This window comes from Anguilla anguilla, chromosome 14 (assembly GCF_013347855.1).
Source record: "Anguilla anguilla isolate fAngAng1 chromosome 14, fAngAng1.pri, whole genome shotgun sequence".
Classification (NCBI taxonomy): domain Eukaryota; kingdom Metazoa; phylum Chordata; class Actinopteri; order Anguilliformes; family Anguillidae; genus Anguilla; species Anguilla anguilla.
Genome location: NC_049214.1, coordinates 29203088 through 29220241, shown reverse-complemented (window position 1 = coordinate 29220241; position 17154 = coordinate 29203088). Strand labels below are relative to the sequence as shown.

The following is a 17154-nucleotide window of genomic DNA, read 5'->3' as shown; positions in this document are numbered from 1 at the left end:
CACCCTGTACCCTTCACATGTCAAACTGCTGAAGCTAAGTACCCAAACCACCCTGTACCCTTCACATGTCAAACTGCTGAAGCTAATTGGCCAAACCACCCTGTGCCCTTCACATGTCCCAATGCTGAAGCTAATTACCCAATCCACTCTGTACCCTTACCATGTCAAACTGCTGAAGCTAAGTACCCAACCCACCCTGTACCCTTCACATGTCAATCTGCTGAAGCTAATTACCCAAACCACCCTGTACCCTTCACATGTCCCACTGCTGAAGCCATGCAGGTGTAGGCTTGGTTAATATTTGAATGGGAAAGGAAATGGATGCTCAGATGGACTAGTGCCATAGGAAGTAAGGTGGATATTTAACGCTGCCATTTTCAAATTTTCAGATTGATTTCACAGTCCCAGTCACTGCAAATTAGAGTTTAATTCTCTCCTGACCGCCAGTACTTGGGTAAATAAAGGTAAAAGGTAAAATACACCCGGCATGGTTTCTGGTGTCCTTTGTAATTGTAGATTAAATGAAAAGAACCTTCGATTCTTTCCACTATCAGATGGAAACAAATGTTTCTCCCATAACCTTTTTAAATGTAATTGATCAATGGAAGGGAGAGGGGAAAATAAGTGAATCTGGCGAAGGGGAATTTGAGCGGCTGCCCTGACATCACAGGGTGACGTGGGAACGAGAGGAGGGACGAGGAAGAACACACCTTAACGAGAACATTGACGAGGCCGTATTCCTCGGCAACAGTGTCTCCACGGCTGCTGGGCGATGAGGTTTTTCCGTTGTCGTTTTTCTTCTGCTGATTACCAGTAAAATGCCTCCATTATAGGAAAACAGTGCGGTTACTGTGAATCTGACATTCTCCGTGAGTCATATAATTGGCAAAATGACAGGAAAGATGAGCTTGGGTCCCTGTGCTCTTCGCTGCGCTGCAAGGCCAGGCCTGAAAGAGAAAGCAAGTGAGCAGGGAGAGTTAAGACTTCACTGCAGAAACCTAGAACTCAACCGCACACCCACTCCCAGTAGACAAACAACTGAGAGAAAAATTTCATCACTCACTCAGTCGGACACCGATCCTGATTTCAGACTGCATGCCGGTAAATACCTGCATAGCAGGTGGACCTGATTTTACAAACACAGTACCCTGGGTGAGGAGGGACGGCTTTGTATTTAAAAAAAGAAACTATATACTTTGGAAGCAGTTGGTGTTCTTTGGCTGTAATAAGGGCTGACAGGGTGTGCTAACCGCTGAAAGCTTGGCGCGTCAAAATCTGGCCCGTTGTTGAAACCCAGGAGTCGGGAAGGGAACAGAGCAACATTTTGAACCGTTTCATGTTCTGTGTGACAAACTTATGAATAGTGTGCTTCATTGACTCATCCCTCTCTCCTTTCATTGCTCTCTCATCTCTCCCTCCCTCGCTCACTCTCTCTCCCTCCCGTATTCATTTATCCAGGCTACGGTTACTTCAACTCAGTGTAACTGTCACTCACTCTTCCTGCCAATGTGAGTACTTGTTATTTATTGTTCAAGTCATTCACTAATTAGCCTCTTGAAAGGAAACAGGCTATTAATTTAAAAAGTTTTTCTGATGCAGTACCAAGCTGAAAATATTCAAAGAATACTCCTGGTTGAATCTGCACACTTGTATAGTCCCTTCATATGTGCGAGTGTGTGTGTGTGTGTGTGTTCGCGTGTGTGTGTTACATTCCCTTGCTTTGTGGAGTCTGCGTTCACCTCTCAATCCTGCAGGTGGAGCTGATTGGGGCTTGATCTCTTGACGATGCGCACCTGTGTCCACCTAACAGTCAACTGGATGAAGCCCGAAGACACAGTGAATGGTTTCTCAATTGAAGGAGCTTTTTAGACTCACTTCTTTTACTTTGCCCTGGTAGTGAGGTTTAGAACTGTGCTTTCTTTTAGATGAGGAGTTGCCTAGCTTTGGTCTGTTTTCTGCCTGAACCATCCTGTTAGCCCACACATAGTATTGTGTTCTGTTTTTTTTTTTTTTTTTTTTTTGTCTTTACCTGTAATAAATCTTATATTTTTGTTATTCTATGTAGATTTTGACTCCCTGTCTGTTGTTGTCCCCGGTCATTGGAAATCGGGTTGGCTTTTGGGACATAACAGTGTATGTGTAAGTGTGTGCTTGTGTTTTATTGTTCCTGAATATGAGTTTAACATGTCCATCAGCCAGAAATCGGTCTTCTTTTTTCAGCTTTTTTTTTATCCAGCTGTTACCTAGAACTGCACAAGAATCTTGAAAATTCAGTTTGAGATGACCCACTGATGATTCAACTTGAGATACCATGAAGACAGGCTTTCATACAGTATGTCAGCTAAATATGTTCCCCTGTCAGTGGAAATGAGGAATAGATGCGTCATCAGCATAGCAGTGGTAAGAGAAGACATGTGAAGCTATTGCTTAGCTTTGGTGTATAAGAAAAACAGGAGGGGACTGAGAACAGATCCCTGTTGGACGCCTGTGGTAAGGCTGTGATACTTTAAGATGGAACCATTCCAAGTCACCTGATTGGCGTACACGGAAAGGTATGAGGGTCACTATTTCTGTGCATTCCTTGAGATAGCCATTTCAGTCAGAGTGGTCAGAAGGGCCCCATGGCATAGAACTGTATTCAAATGCAGCAGAAAGATCACGTATAGGCTCCAAAAAACTATAGATTGGTGGACTTTCACCTTTGATCTGCTAAAGTAACGGTGTGTTTTTGGAAGTAAATGATGAGAGATGATGTTTTGGCTGTATAGTTTTATCAAATCGAATTGTGGCTGTATTAAGAGATAAAGCAGACTTGTTACCTCTTTTTGATCTTCGATATCGCTCAGGACATATACAGCCTTGTAAATTAAACACGAAAAACAGACCGAGGTGCTTGCTTTTCTGCCCATGTTCAAAGCAACTGTCCGCGCGCATGTTGCGCACTCGGGATAAAAACTCCGGATGAACGAATACGGAGGAGTAGCCTACACAAGCGCAGCATCTTGCCTACGCTACTACTGGACAAGCGTCTTTTTCATCCCCCTTTTCTATGTTGGGCTAAAAAAAGCACGTCTCGTTCACATTAAGTCAAACACCGAAATGGATTTGTATATCATTCTACAAATAATTTGTCATACCACGCTTCAGGATCGGCGCAGCCACATCTGATTTGTTTAAATTCTGTTTTATGTGAATGACTGTAATGAAAGTGAGAAATAAAATAATTAAGAAATCGTGAGCGGCATAACGTTATTTGCAAAAATGTTTTCTCGTACAGGATTGAAATACTAGCGTTGGACTCGAAGAATTGCTCATTTCTAGCCACAAGCCACTCTAACTGCTGTAATTCACGTCAGCATCGCATTGCGCAGCAGTGTCAGCGCCTAGAATTTAGAAAACAAGTGCAATCAGCAGAGAAACATTTGTTTTTAAATGCAATATTCTGGCATTTCGCTTGTATTTTATTCAACCATAAAATTAAAATTAAAAAATTACTGAAAAGTAGCTAGTAGGCTACTTTTTTAGTCTACGGCTGATGCATCCTACTAAGACGCACGTGGGATACATTAATCATAATAAAACAACACTAGTTGTGTGAAAGCATGTTTATCATTGTTTTGTGGCTACACCCCCTCATAAATGTACACGCACTATCAGTGTACGTTTCCAATACGGCCAGACCCAAAACGAGGGTGGAAAATCCTGGCAGAACGGATGCGCTGAAAAGAAGGTGGCAAGTGAAAAAAAACTCGTTTTGTGAAATGTTAATTCTGAAACATTCTTGTGTGGGAGACACGTCTATATTTATCAAAGGAGTGGTTGCACTCATCTACTCTCGAAGCTAGCCGTGCCGCCGACAACTAGGCTACAGAAACCGTAGTTTGGGATGAGGACAGATATTTCCATTACTCGGGTGCGCCTAGTTTTGGTTGGAATGGCCCTAGTGTTCGCTACTGTTGCTGGTTTTCTAATTGGAGTCTTTTCAGAACTTAAGGTAAGAGTGTCTGGCGCTGTTCGGGTTATATATGTACAGTTATCTATAATTTGTACTAGAGCAAAGTTTTACTGTTTTCGAAAATAATAGAATATATCTGCCACTATCAGATTATTGGACATATGTTCGTAGGGATGAAGTTGCTTTAATGGGATAACATTGTTTGATGCACGAGCAGCGTGTTACTTGCTATGTTGTTGGTAGGCCTACATTTTTACTTTTTTCCCAGTTACTCTTTTAATCGGTTTGTTGTATTATCCTGTCTTCGTAACTCCCTCGTGGTTAAAGGTGACTGTAAAATAAAGTATAATTATTACTACAAAACGGCCATGTGTTCAACAGTGATGGTTATACAGCTCGTAGCCTGTCAAGTTGGAAGGAAGCATGTGGAATATCTAATGTGCAAAATGTAAGGCGATGGTTAAGTGTGGTTCCTGTTGTTGCGGTTGTTTTGCATAAGCAGGCTGATTCCGTGTTTGGGTTTGTTATTTTTAGCGACACATATTTACGTTTACAGAATTTCCAGGTGTTTGGAAGGAACTTTTGTTTTTAGATAATACCAAATGGCTATGCAACATGGTAAGAAAAGAGACGGAAAAAGCAAATATACATGGGAAATTGTGAAAGCCAGGAATAATCGCACATTTGCCTCGTCACTGGTGAAAGTATCGAATAGCTATATCATATTTATGAGTGAATCGACGAATCAATCACCTGCGGGCTAAAACTGAACGAATGTAAACATGCTAGTCAATTGCAAAACCTTTGTTTTATTCAAGAAATTAAGTACTTGCGCTGTTTTACTTGCAAATAGAAATGTATTAAACAACTTAAACCCTGTCTCGTGCAGGTTCACTTTATTAGAGTAAATAATAAGAAGAAACTTAATTTTCAGTTTGACCTTGGTCGGTTTATCTGATTGAAATCGCTTCATGATGTGAACTTTATTGAAACCATTCATATTTAGGGTGGCGAAGATACCTACATTCTATTGAAATCGCTGTCCTAGGCAGATAGCCTACGCTACAAGTACCGTATGACAAACTCAAACCTAGACTCTTCTTCTGGCACTTTTTGTGCGTGAAAGAAAATGGATGATAAAACTGCTCACATTTAGGGTCGCTGACATGTTAAACGGTAGAATAGAATTTCCTTATCATGCTGTATGCCTTTCTTAAACAGTAAACCTGGAGGTCTGACGAGTTCTGTAACGGCTGTTCGCTTCTAGTCCACTGTTGATTGACAGTCTATTAAATGGCCGCACAGCTGATTGATTCAAATATTAATTTCACAAATGACCAAATCTTCTGTATTGGGCAGTAGGCTACAAAAACTTCGTTTCATTCGGCATGAGTAAACTAATTAAAATCTCTACTGAATACAATTGCTTATAGTTGCGCATGACTCAAAGTATTTATTTTCTTTGTTTTTGTGTATTAAAACAGTTATTAGCTTTAACAGGGTCTTTAAGGTCTTTCTTAGATGTCCACACAGTAAACTATAACCAGAAGAACCACGTTGGAAAGAAAGGGATATCCAGTATAAGTATATCTCTTAAAAACTCCAAACAGAACTGCAATGGTTTTGGAAGTGTGAGTGATTTTTTAAAATTATAATAGGTCAGGTAAGACTTTGCAGCTGTTGGATATGCGAGAGTGACAGGTTCAAAGAATTAATTTGAAAAGAAATACAAATTTAACTTGTTGCAGCCAGTGGGAATAGTCACAGCAAATGAAACTAGTCACAGTTAGCTATCTGAAAGTGCAACATCAATAAAGAAATAAAGATGTTCACTTATGCCAATGTAGAGCCATAATACAAATCAGATTCGTAGAGTTAATGTCCATATAAGTCCAGTAAGCATGCTACTACAATCCTAAAACAGACCAGTGAATAGATATTTTTTGTGGGAAGTTTATGAAAGTTGAGGTCTTTGCTGTTGCTACATTCAGGGGTAATACAATGATACAGTCCATGTTTTCATTACTTTACAGGCTCTTCTGATGCCACTGCCTATCTGACGGCATGTAAGCAAAAGACTTGAGCTGAGGCGAAACCATTCTTCTCATCAGGTCATCAGGACACCAAAGAATATGGCTGTGAGCTAGTTTTACTTGAGGAAATTTTAAACCGATTTTACTTTCCGCTTGTGTTATTATTTTTTATTATATTTTTAACAGCTGCAATGCCTTACATCACCTATTATTGTTTTTTTTTTTTTTAAATCAATCAAACTTCCTAAAATGTAGCAGTTCCACTTTAAAGGTAATTTTCAAATGACAATATCGGTTTCTTTGCAATTCAGAAGAATTATGAAATGTTTGTTGTCCAGGTGACGTTTATTTTCAAAGTTTCATGTCATGACCAATTGTTGTTGCGCATGTTTGTAATTGCATGGTTTGGCAATGAAATGGTGGTAGTATGACTGAAGTCTGGCTAATAGTTCTGAATGCAGTCAATATAATCTTACTAAAAATGTATCCATGTCAGTGTAACAGACAACTGGTGATTGCAGTGCTAGCCACAAACATGCTTTGTCAGCAAAAAGCGAGGAGAATGTCGCTGCTAAAAACCTTTTTTTGTAAGTTTGGCCATACGCCTGTATGTGTAAGCCTACTTTCCAGTTCATTATAATTTTGAGCATTCACTAGTTAGACAAGTTTTATGTATTTGTTTGCAGTATATTATTGAAGACCTGAAACAAAAACAGTCAAATGTAAAGATGGTCTAATAAGAGTACAATGCTAGCTTTGCAAGCAGGGTTTGCAGCTATCTGGGTGTGCAAAAGTGTGGGCACCCCTGGTCAAATAACCCCCCCTTCCCCTATATAATATAGCATGATGATGATAAAAATAATTTCATATAATGGGGATTGTGGAAATGGGGAAACATGGGGATTTCATGTTGTGATTGAGATATACTTATCAGTGCAGCTGGGTGTTTGTCACAGAAGTCACAGGTGCCACGGAGTCTGTGACTTACCACATTTTTTTGCTATTTCTGCTAATTTTTTTTTGTTGTTACCAGTTTTGGATGGTAACTGCTAACCTTAACATAGCCTACAGTGGTACTTGTGTAGGCCTACACATTTTAACAATATCCTATTGCCAAATGCTGGGAGATTCTTATTTAGAGAGAATGAGAAATAAAGTGTAACTGTGTATGCAGATTCTGGAATGTGCTGGGTTCAAGATTATCGTCCTTGTCAGTTGTTGCAATCACATGGGCCCTGTCAACATTGTTGACGGCCAGTGTTCCTTCCCCCATTACAGGAACATTACTGACAACAGGCACCCATTAAAGACTCAGATCCTTCAATGTGCAACATGCTATACCAAATCAAACTTTACAGGAATGAAAACGGATACACGCTTACTGATGCAATCTGAGCGTGCTCTAACCGCATGCCCCCATTTATTTTTTGGATGGACTGAATTAAATGCACCAGCTTATGGAAGTATTTCGCACAAAGGCCGTTCCTAGCAGCTGCCAACTGTTGGCTTTTTTTTTTCAAGCACTGTTACTGTTGCTGCTGTTGCTCATGTTATTTCAATCGTTTCCCACTGCTGCGCATTAGGTCTTTTAATTATAAATAAATGTTTTTTTTAATCAGTTTTCCGTGATTTTCAAAGACTTTTCGATGACTGCTCTTTCATGACTTCTCTGCGACTTCAGCCAATGTTTTCTGTGACAAACACCCAGCCCTACTAATCAGTAATCTGTAGTTTATTGCCTTTAGAATTCCCCAGAAATTATCATTTCATATCTGTTCTATTAAAAAATTCTTCCGGGGGGGGGGTCGGGCGGGGGGGGTGTATATACAGTGTGTGAGCAGGCATGTATAAAATCCTATGTGTCCCACGTGCACACTCGGGCACACAGAATGTGACGTTTAGTGTTCACTGGAGTGAACAGTCCCGCCCCTAGTACAAATACATCGCATCAATACATCAATGCTTTTTACATTCATTATTGTTACCTATCTAACAGTTGTACTTCCTTTCATATAGCCTACTAATGACTGGCTTCAGGTTCAGATTGACACTGATGTGTGAAAAGTACATTCAAATTCCGAGGATGTGCTTTGCTTATAAATGAATGGTTAGTTTCTTCATGATTTTGTGCAGGTGGCACTTCATTTAAAGGTGTCCATTCAAACCATGTCAACGACTGACCTATAACCTAATAGTGTCTGACTTTTTGCTAGAACCAATCAGATTGATTGAAATAAATCTTGCACATTGTAACTTCCCTTTCAGGGGCTGTAGTAATGGAACATTAAGGGTTGAATCTAGGTAATAATTGAACTTTTCTCATAATTTATTTTTTTTTCTCAATAATACTGATCCGTTTCCTCTACATTAGATTTTGACGTCTAAAAATATTAGAACAGATAAGAGCCTGCCATTCGGCTTGCCATGAAACAGAACTTGCGTAATATATAAACAATACAAATACATTTTATTAATGGGGCATTTTAAAAATAGATCAAAATAATAAAACCAGTAACATGTAATCTAGTATATATTTAGTATTTCAAAATAGCTTTAAACAGCAATATGGAGAGAAGAGGATTATGGAGGTTTACAGGGCTGTGCCTAGTCTCGTCTGGATAGGTGCGTGGGTGCGTGGGCCTTTTGCAGCTGAAGTCAGAAATGATTATAATGTGCTACTCAACCACTTGAGAGAGAAAATGTGTTTCGCATCGCATGTAAGTAGGCAGGATGCCTGACACACTTCCTGAGAAATCGGACATCCGCGTTTTGAAGAGTAGAAAGGAAAGAAGATGAGTCATTATGAAATTAGGCTAAATGTATGGCCTAAATATTAAAAAATGAAATGGTACAATATGAAAGAAATGAATACGTTTTTTTTTTTTTACATGTACACAGGACATTGATGATAGGTTGCTGTATATGTACCAATTATGTGTTTGCATTCTTCATTTAAAATGTTTTTTTTATTTTTCATCCTTCATTGTTTACAACAGCTAAATGCGAGTGTGATATTTTTGTGACGTTGCATTCCTTCTGCAGAATTCCAGATGCTGGCACACTCTATGCCACATTGCCTACACTCAACCTCTGTTGCCTAGCATCACAATAGGTCCCCAACAGTGCTGTTCTTAAATTTACAGCCTGAAAAGCCTGTAGTCACCCAGGTAACCATGAAGCACTGTGACAACGTCTTAGAAAATGGCTCCTAAACAAAAAATGCAGAATTACTGATCCAATGATTGATTGAGTGGATGATTGTGCAACTTTTCCCAGTGCATTTCTGTTTTATTTGTGTAATGCTTTTTACAGAGACATTGTCACAACCATACATTTACAGAAAAGCAGGAAATAGGAAAATTGGGAAGCTTGGGAATCTTGAACCTCCAAAAAAGCCAACTCCTCAGTGGGAAGAACACAAAGCAGTCAAACAGTGGTGAGAAACCAAAAACTCACTGGAGGGAAGAAACCTCAGGAGGAACCGAGCTGTACGGGGGAAGCTGAAGCATCAGCGTCAGTAGTTAAAGATTGGCTAAATGATAATAGGGAGATGATGGGGAATCTAAATGGGAAATAATCACGGTGGTTGACGGTAGCCTAAGGCGATAAGCTTAATCTGAATATGCGGGTCAGACTAGCAAGGTGACAAAGTCCTGAATCATGGCATGGGCTTGTGGCAGGAGTGGGTTGGGCCTGGAGCGATCTGTGAACTCAGGGTTAGGGAAAGGGACAGAAGCCGCAGTAAAGAGAATGGAAACGGCTATAGTTTAGGAGCTAGATAATCGCAATGTAAAGTATTGCACATGTAGAGGCCTGTGTGTAATATGGACAAGCCCCAGCGTGCTATGCTATGGTGACGTATCTAAAAGATTAAAAAATAAATAAATAAATAAATAAAATTAAAAAAAACGGGGTGTACATAACCATGAGAGTGATCTTGGACCGACAGCACCGCAACACAGCACAGAACAGCGAACCAGAGTATATTCTGTGATTCACTGGTTTATTTATTCATTTACTGATTAAGTGATTGATTGATAGATAATTTCCCCCCCCCCCCCCCCCTTTTCATTTTTTCCAGTGGAGGGATAAGCCAGATGGGTCCCACCCAAACGCCACCCGCACCCGTGGAATTCTGCCGCTGAACGGTAGGCCAGATCAAACCCGGGGGCTCAGCCCCGTTGCTCCCAAACAATTTCAGCTCAAATGACTTCAATTCAGGAGATGCACTTCACAAACTGAAATGTACTTCTCAAACTACAAATCATATTCAGTTATAATGTGCATTATATCAGAGCTTATTTCCAATGAATGAATTGAATTTCTGAATGAATTCATGGGAACTGAGATATTAATGCCTGTCTTTTACCTAAATAATATCCCTGGGCTCTCTGTCAGCCATGATGTTAGTGCCTGTTAACTGGATATCTTATGTTGTGGATATCTTACAAAAGCTTTATATCTCAAAATTCACCGGTTAATGTCCTTTGACAACTATTCCATGTGGATTAAAAAAAGCATTTCTTAATGCCTTTAGATGACCTTCTGTGTGCTTGCTGTTGTGTGTGTGTGTGTGTGTGTGTGTGTGTGTGTGTGTCTGTCTGATCTTTGCACGGAAGTGCACATTATTTATGTCGGGTAGTCAGTGTGAAAGAGAAATGAGTTATGATTTCACCTACCTGGTTAAAAGTAAGTTGGGCGGTGGAGTGGCAGCATGGGTTCCAGCATCTACAGGGACGGTTCAGGGTAGACGTGGACAGGTACAACCACAGTCAGACTGGTCAGGAAACTGGGTGTCATCGCTGACCAGCGAGGATAAAGGACTGTCCCCGGTTGGCTATTTCTGACGTGGTGATTGGCTCACAGGTGACAGCTGTTTCAGAAGTAAGAGAGACAGGAAGGTGAAAGTAGCCTAATTACCTCGTTTTACTGCAGTTCACGCATTGGGCTTGTAGAGGAAATGCTTTAAGTCATATTTTCCTGTAACTCTCTCTCTCCCTCTATCCCTCACACACACACACACACATGTGAGTTCACTTAGTTCGCATGTGGCCTGCATATTTCCTTTGCAGGCTGCAATTGTGCGCACACAAACCCACCCACACACACAAACACACACATTTTGGTACTGTATGTCCTCATCATTTGGTTTCGGTATGCGTATGAGAAACCTCACACATTAAAGGTAACAAGCTTATGGAAAGACTGTTATTATTTTGCTGTCCCTGAACTGTGAAGTCAGAACAAAAGTCCACAAAAAAAGGAAAATTAATTTCTTTCGTTTCTCAGTATAATTCCTCTATGACTGTCATTCACTTAATTTCCTGAATTTACTGAATAACCTGGGTAACCATTCCACTAACCAAGGAACTGTATGTGTGTGTGAGAGCGAGAGAGAGAATATACACTCAGTAGAACACATGACGTGAGCATATCATTCATATTCAAATGCTCCACATGTAACAGAGCTCTCAGGAAACTAAGAATAATTTATTCTCAACTCAGTGAAAACAGGAAATATTCACAGAATTATTTGTTTTTCCCGTTCGTTCCCAGCATTAGTTCATAAAATCCATTATCGTTTGAAATTAGCATAATGTTCTTGCATAGGGTACCAAATACATTGGTCTGGCCAAAAAAAAGTCGCACTCTAATATTTCGTTGGACCACCTTTAGATTCCGGCGCGCATTCCTCGTGGCATTGTTTCGACAACCTTACGCAACGTCACAACATCTATTTCCGTCCAGAACTGCATTATCTTGTATTGACGACGGGAGAGTCGAACCACTCCGTAAAGTCTTCTCCAGCACATCCCAAAGACTTTCAATGGGGTTAAGGTCAGGACTCTGTGGTGGCCAATTCATGTGTGAAAATGATTCCTCATGCTCCCAGAACCACTCTTTCACAATTTGAGCCCGATGAATCTTGGCATTGTTGTCCTGGAATATGCCTGTGCCATCAGGGAAGAATAAATCCATTGATGGGATAACCTGGTCATTCAGTACATTCAGGTACTCAGCTGACTTCGTTTTTTTGCTGCATAACGTTGCTGAGCCTAGACCTGACCGATTGAAGCAACCGCAGATCATAACACTGCCTCCAGAGGCTTGTACAGTGGGCACTGTCCAAAAAAATCCAAACGGCGAGTTTTTTTTTGGCCAGGCAGTGTATGTTGCGAACTCAGGGCCAAAATCATGTGTCTTAAGTTCACTGTAGCGCATGTTTGCCACATGTTTAATAAGTTTCAATAAGTTTGCAATGAAGCAACATAACTTTCATTTTTAACAACAAAGGTCTGAACAAGATGCACTCATTTAATGTTTCAGTAAGGTGGACAGTGCCACCTTGTGGCTAATAAATTTTGCCCAAAGTTCAGATGCAGTTTTGCATTTTGGTTAGTGCAATAGAAATTCAATTTCCTTAAAAAAATGATATTATGCTAATAATTCTTCACCCAGAAATATACCGGCTGTAAGGGTAAAATCTTTTGGGATGGATGTATATGTATATACATATATATATATATATATATATAGTACATACAACTTATATAGGTGTGTATATATATATATACACAACCCCAATTCCAAAAAAGCTGGGACGGTAAATGAAATGCAAATAAAAACAGAAAGCAGTAGTTTATAAATTTACTTTGAGTTGTGTTCAAACAAAAACAGTATAAAGACAAGGTATTTTATGTTTTACCTAATCAACTTCATTGTTTTTTGAAGATATACGTTTATTATGAAATTTATGTCTGCAACACATTCCAAAAAAGTTGGGACAGTCGAGTGTTTACCACTGTGTAACATCACCATTTCTTTTAATAACACTTATTAAACGTTTGGGCACTGAAGACACCAGTTGATTAAGTCTAGTAAGCGGGATGTTCCCCCTTCAGCTGCACAATTGTATGGTGCCTTCATTGCTGTATTTTGCGCTTCATAATGCGCCACACATTCTCAATTGGAGACAGGTCAGGACTGCAGGCAGGCCAATCTACCACCCGCAATCTCTGTTTATGCAGCCATGCACTTGTAATCTGGGCAGAATGTGGTTTGGCGTTGTCCTGCTGGAAAATGCAGGGACCTCCCTGGAGAATAAGTCATCTGGATGGCTGCATATGTTGCTCCAAATTTTGTACATATTTTTCTGCATTAATGGTGCCCGCACAGATGTGCAAGTTACCCATGCCATGGGCACTGGCACACCCCCACACCATGACAGACGCTGGCTTTTGGACCCGACACTGATAACAGTTTGGGTGGTCCTTTTCCTATTTGGCCCGGAGAACACAACAGCTGTTTTGTCCAAAAACTATTTGAAATGTTGACTCATCGGACCACAAAACACGCTTCCACTGTGCTACTGTCCATCTCAGATGAGACCGAGCCCAGAGAAGTCGGCGGCGCTTCTGGACAGTGTTGATGCATGGCTTCTTCTTTGCATAGTAAAGCCTTATCATGCATCAGTGGATGTAGCGGTGAATGATGTTGACTGACAAAGGTTTACCAAAGTATTCCCGAGCCCATGTCATGATATCCATTACAGACGCATGAAAACTTTTAAGACAGTGACGTCTGAGGGATCGGAGATCACGCGCATTCAGAAGTGGTTTTCGGCCTTGCCCTTTATGCACCAAGGTTTGACCGGATTCCTTGAATATTTTAAATATAGTAGTATCACTATAGAGGGTGAAATGCCCAAAATCCTACCTATTTGTCTTTGGGGAATGTTGTTCTCAAAGTGCTGGATTATTTGCTGACACATCTGTTGGCAAATTGGTGAGCCTCGACCCATCCTTGCTCTTGAAGGACTAGGCCTTTCTTTAAGGCTCCTTATATACTATAACACGACTGCCTCACCTGTTTAACATCACCTGTTTTACATCACCTTGTTATTTCAACATGTCACATCGCTACTAGTCCTAAATTTCCCCGTCTAAACTTTTTTGGAACATTTTTCAGGCAAAATTTCATAATAAATGTATATCTTCAAAAAACAATGAAGTTGATTAGGTAAAACATAAATACCTTGTCTTTATACTGTTTTTGTTTGAATACAAGGCAAAGTAAATTTACAAATTACTGCTTTCTGTTTTTACTTGCATTTCATTTACTGTCCCAACTTTTTTGGAATTGAGGTTGTACATATATGTATATATACACACACACATGTGCAGTCGCGCACACATACAGAGAGATAACGTGTTTATTTTTGTGTGTGTATCCACAGTTACCAGGTTGGCTGACTTTTTCCAGTCATCAAGTTCAAAAGCCTCCATGTTCCTTAAAGGTAAGAGCCCAAGAGACTAAGCATCATTGACTGTCTAACTCTGCACTTGTCCAGAGAAGAGCGTTGCGATATATGTTACGATCTTAGACATTCTTGCCATTTCTTCCAGCCTGCCACAAGATGGACCACAATGGGAATGTGTTGACTTGCATTATCCTTGGTCGTTGTTAGGCAGGATGCAAACTCTCTCACTTCCCATTATTCCTTCTCTCTTCTTGAATCCCTCACTTTCTCTCATCTCTCTGTCTCCCTTCCCTTCTTTCTCTCTGCCTCTCTCTGCATGTGGTAGTTGTTTGGGTTAGTTTTTTGTTGTTTGGTCTGTTTTTTTTGAAGTTCTATACTTTCTGTGTTTGAACAATGTCTCAATAAAAGAGGCCTCTCTCTCTCTCACTCTCTCTCCCCCTCCCTCTCTCCCTCCCTCCTGGGGTACAGCTAATGACTCCAGAGAGCAGACCATGGGACAGGTTCAGTGGGAAGAAGTGCAGCACTCCCAGGGCGCGGCCCTGGAGGGGGGCGGCAGGTGGATCCGCGTGGACGAGGCGGGGCTGTACCTGCTCTTCGTTCAGGCGGTGTACAAGCTGAACCCGGCAGCCGTGCCGGCGGGCGTCAGGGCCGGGGCGGTGACCCTGGAGTTCCAGGTGCTGCTGGAGTACCGGGAGCAGGACGTGGTGCAGATGTCCTCCGTGTTCGACACGCACTGCTGGGGCCTGAAGGAGACTGACGTGACCCTGAGCCAGGCCGTCCTCCTCCAGGTGGCGGCTGGGGATCGCATCGCCGTCAACGCCAGCCACCGCCACCTTATGGACTACCACGCCAAACCCCTCTCCAGCTTCCTCACCCTACTGAAATACTCCAACACTGACCACTGAATATGCTCCTAGGATAGCACTCCTAATACGGAGACAGATTACGTCTGGTGATGTAGTTGTATTGTCCATGAACCTCGTATCTCCCATTTATTGTCGTTTAGATTTATTAACACACGTTGAAAGTTCTCGTCCAGCTATATTTTTACTGAACCCTCATCTTGTCCTCTTTCACGGTTTTGATCTGATCTGGGCTTAAGGTTCAGTTACTAGTATTTCCACAACTGATACTTTCTCTTATTGGAATGGATTTGAATGGAATGTGTAGGCTATTATTATTATTATTATTATTATTATTATTATTGTTATTGTTATTATTATTATTATTCATTCATTAATTGTTATTTTATTGTAGATGTTATCGGGGCTCTGATGCCATTTAATGTAAAGTGAAACAAAAGCAGCTGTTATATTTTATTATACTATTTAAATGTCTTTCAGTTTGATTGTCCAGTTTGAAGCTATTTTTAAGCATGTCATTTTTAAGATTTGTCATCATAAGAGTTAGGGTTAGGGTGTCTAATGCAACACATCACTGTTACAAAATCTTTAATATTTGCAATGGAAAGGTCACAACATAAAGAACATTAAATTAACAATTTGTAAAGCTTCAGTTCTGTTATGATTTTAAATTCCTCCACACTTTAAGTTTTGACTTGCATTGTACATATCACTGTATGGGGTGTCATTAAATTTGCTGGCAGCAGACAATTATTTCATTTCATAGGCTACTTTCTTACACTGCATGCCACAGTACAGAATTGCAACTGTGATGTGAATTTAAAAAAAAAAAATGGAATCACGAAAGTGAATATGCTTGGGTTTTGGTTCCCAGTGTGTGATATTTTTGACTTATTGACTAAATTTTTGAGGGTACACTTCCTCATTTGAGTTCCAGTGTGTGGTTTCGATTTGTATGCTTTTGATTTGGTACGGTGAAGGATATTTTACATATTCACAGACGTTTCTAATGACGTAGCCTTGTTTCCAATGGCTGGCATTTGACGGTTTGTGGGATAAAGCAATAAAATGTCTGTATTTGACTCCAAACCAGCTTCTACAGCGCAGTTGTGGTTCCAGAGGCTGAACATATGAACACGTTAATTTTAGCATTTATTAACACTTATGAACTTGAATGTATTTTTACGTTGTGTCGGTAAGCCTGCTTCTTTTCACGGGTTGCATGTGCCATAGGAAAGAATTACGAAAATATCATTAAAGGTTTTTTTAAGCGTAATCAGCTATACACACCTACTTGGCCAGACAAATCAAATTTTAAAAAACCGTGTTATTTAGCTAGGTCGTCAGCCAGTTTTGTGAAAGAGGCCGACTTCAAAGAACTGAATATATAACCAGTTGACAGTAGCCGAGGCTGTAACGTGCTTACTAAGAAAGACCGATAGCAAGCAAGATAAAGTCAGAAAATGTGTATGAGTCACAAAATACATATGAAGTCGCCGCACGATAAGATTAAAAGTGGACACGGTCCGTTAATTTTGTTATTGAAATAGTGAACTTACCCAACTGTATGCCGTATCTGTCTGGTGAAGACAAGACATGTTCACTATATGGCAGACAGTCGCTAGAGGATTGTAGTAAAAAAACAAAACCCTAAAAACATACATTATATAAATTCATATACATATATACACATATAAACAAATGCATACTTACATGCACATATACATGCAAGTACATAACCTGCATAAACCAAGTCGATTAGAAAATTTGCAATTACTAATACGTGAATAAATATTACATAAGACGAGAGTCAATAATGCTGTACATTAAAAGACAATATATATGAGAATACATGAAATGAAATTAAGGGGGGGAATTGTGCGCAGCATGCTGTGTCATGTTATACTGGACTCTTTCAAGAGAAACACTTTAGAGATTTAAACAAAAAGTCAGAGGAGCAACTTGTAGTGTAGTATAATGGGTAAGGAACTGGTCCTGTAACCTAAAGGTCAAAGGTTTGGTCCCTGGGTAGGACACTGCCGT

The 17154-nt window shown here is 40.2% G+C and overlaps 1 protein-coding gene across 7 annotated transcripts; it reads left to right on the top strand.

Moving 5' to 3' along the window:
* The first annotated feature begins 2460 nt into the window (after positions 1-2460).
* On the top strand, positions 2461-16200 carry si:dkey-220k22.3 (uncharacterized protein LOC796870 homolog). Of its 7 annotated transcripts, none has more exons than XM_035391098.1 (5): positions 2490-2552; positions 5989-6093; positions 10070-10136; positions 14225-14284; positions 14717-16200. In XM_035391098.1, the coding sequence occupies exons 2-5, from the start codon at positions 6088-6090 to the stop codon at positions 15151-15153; spliced, it is 570 nt and encodes a 189-aa protein (XP_035246989.1). In that variant the 5' UTR covers positions 2490-2552; positions 5989-6087; the 3' UTR covers positions 15154-16200. The 7 variants fall into 7 exon arrangements, with proteins under 7 accessions (XP_035246990.1, XP_035246989.1, XP_035246987.1 ...); XM_035391096.1 differs by lacking the exon at positions 2490-2552 and adding an exon at positions 3652-3730; XM_035391095.1 differs by lacking the exon at positions 2490-2552 and adding an exon at positions 3666-3994.
* Positions 16201-17154: the final 954 nt, after the last annotated feature.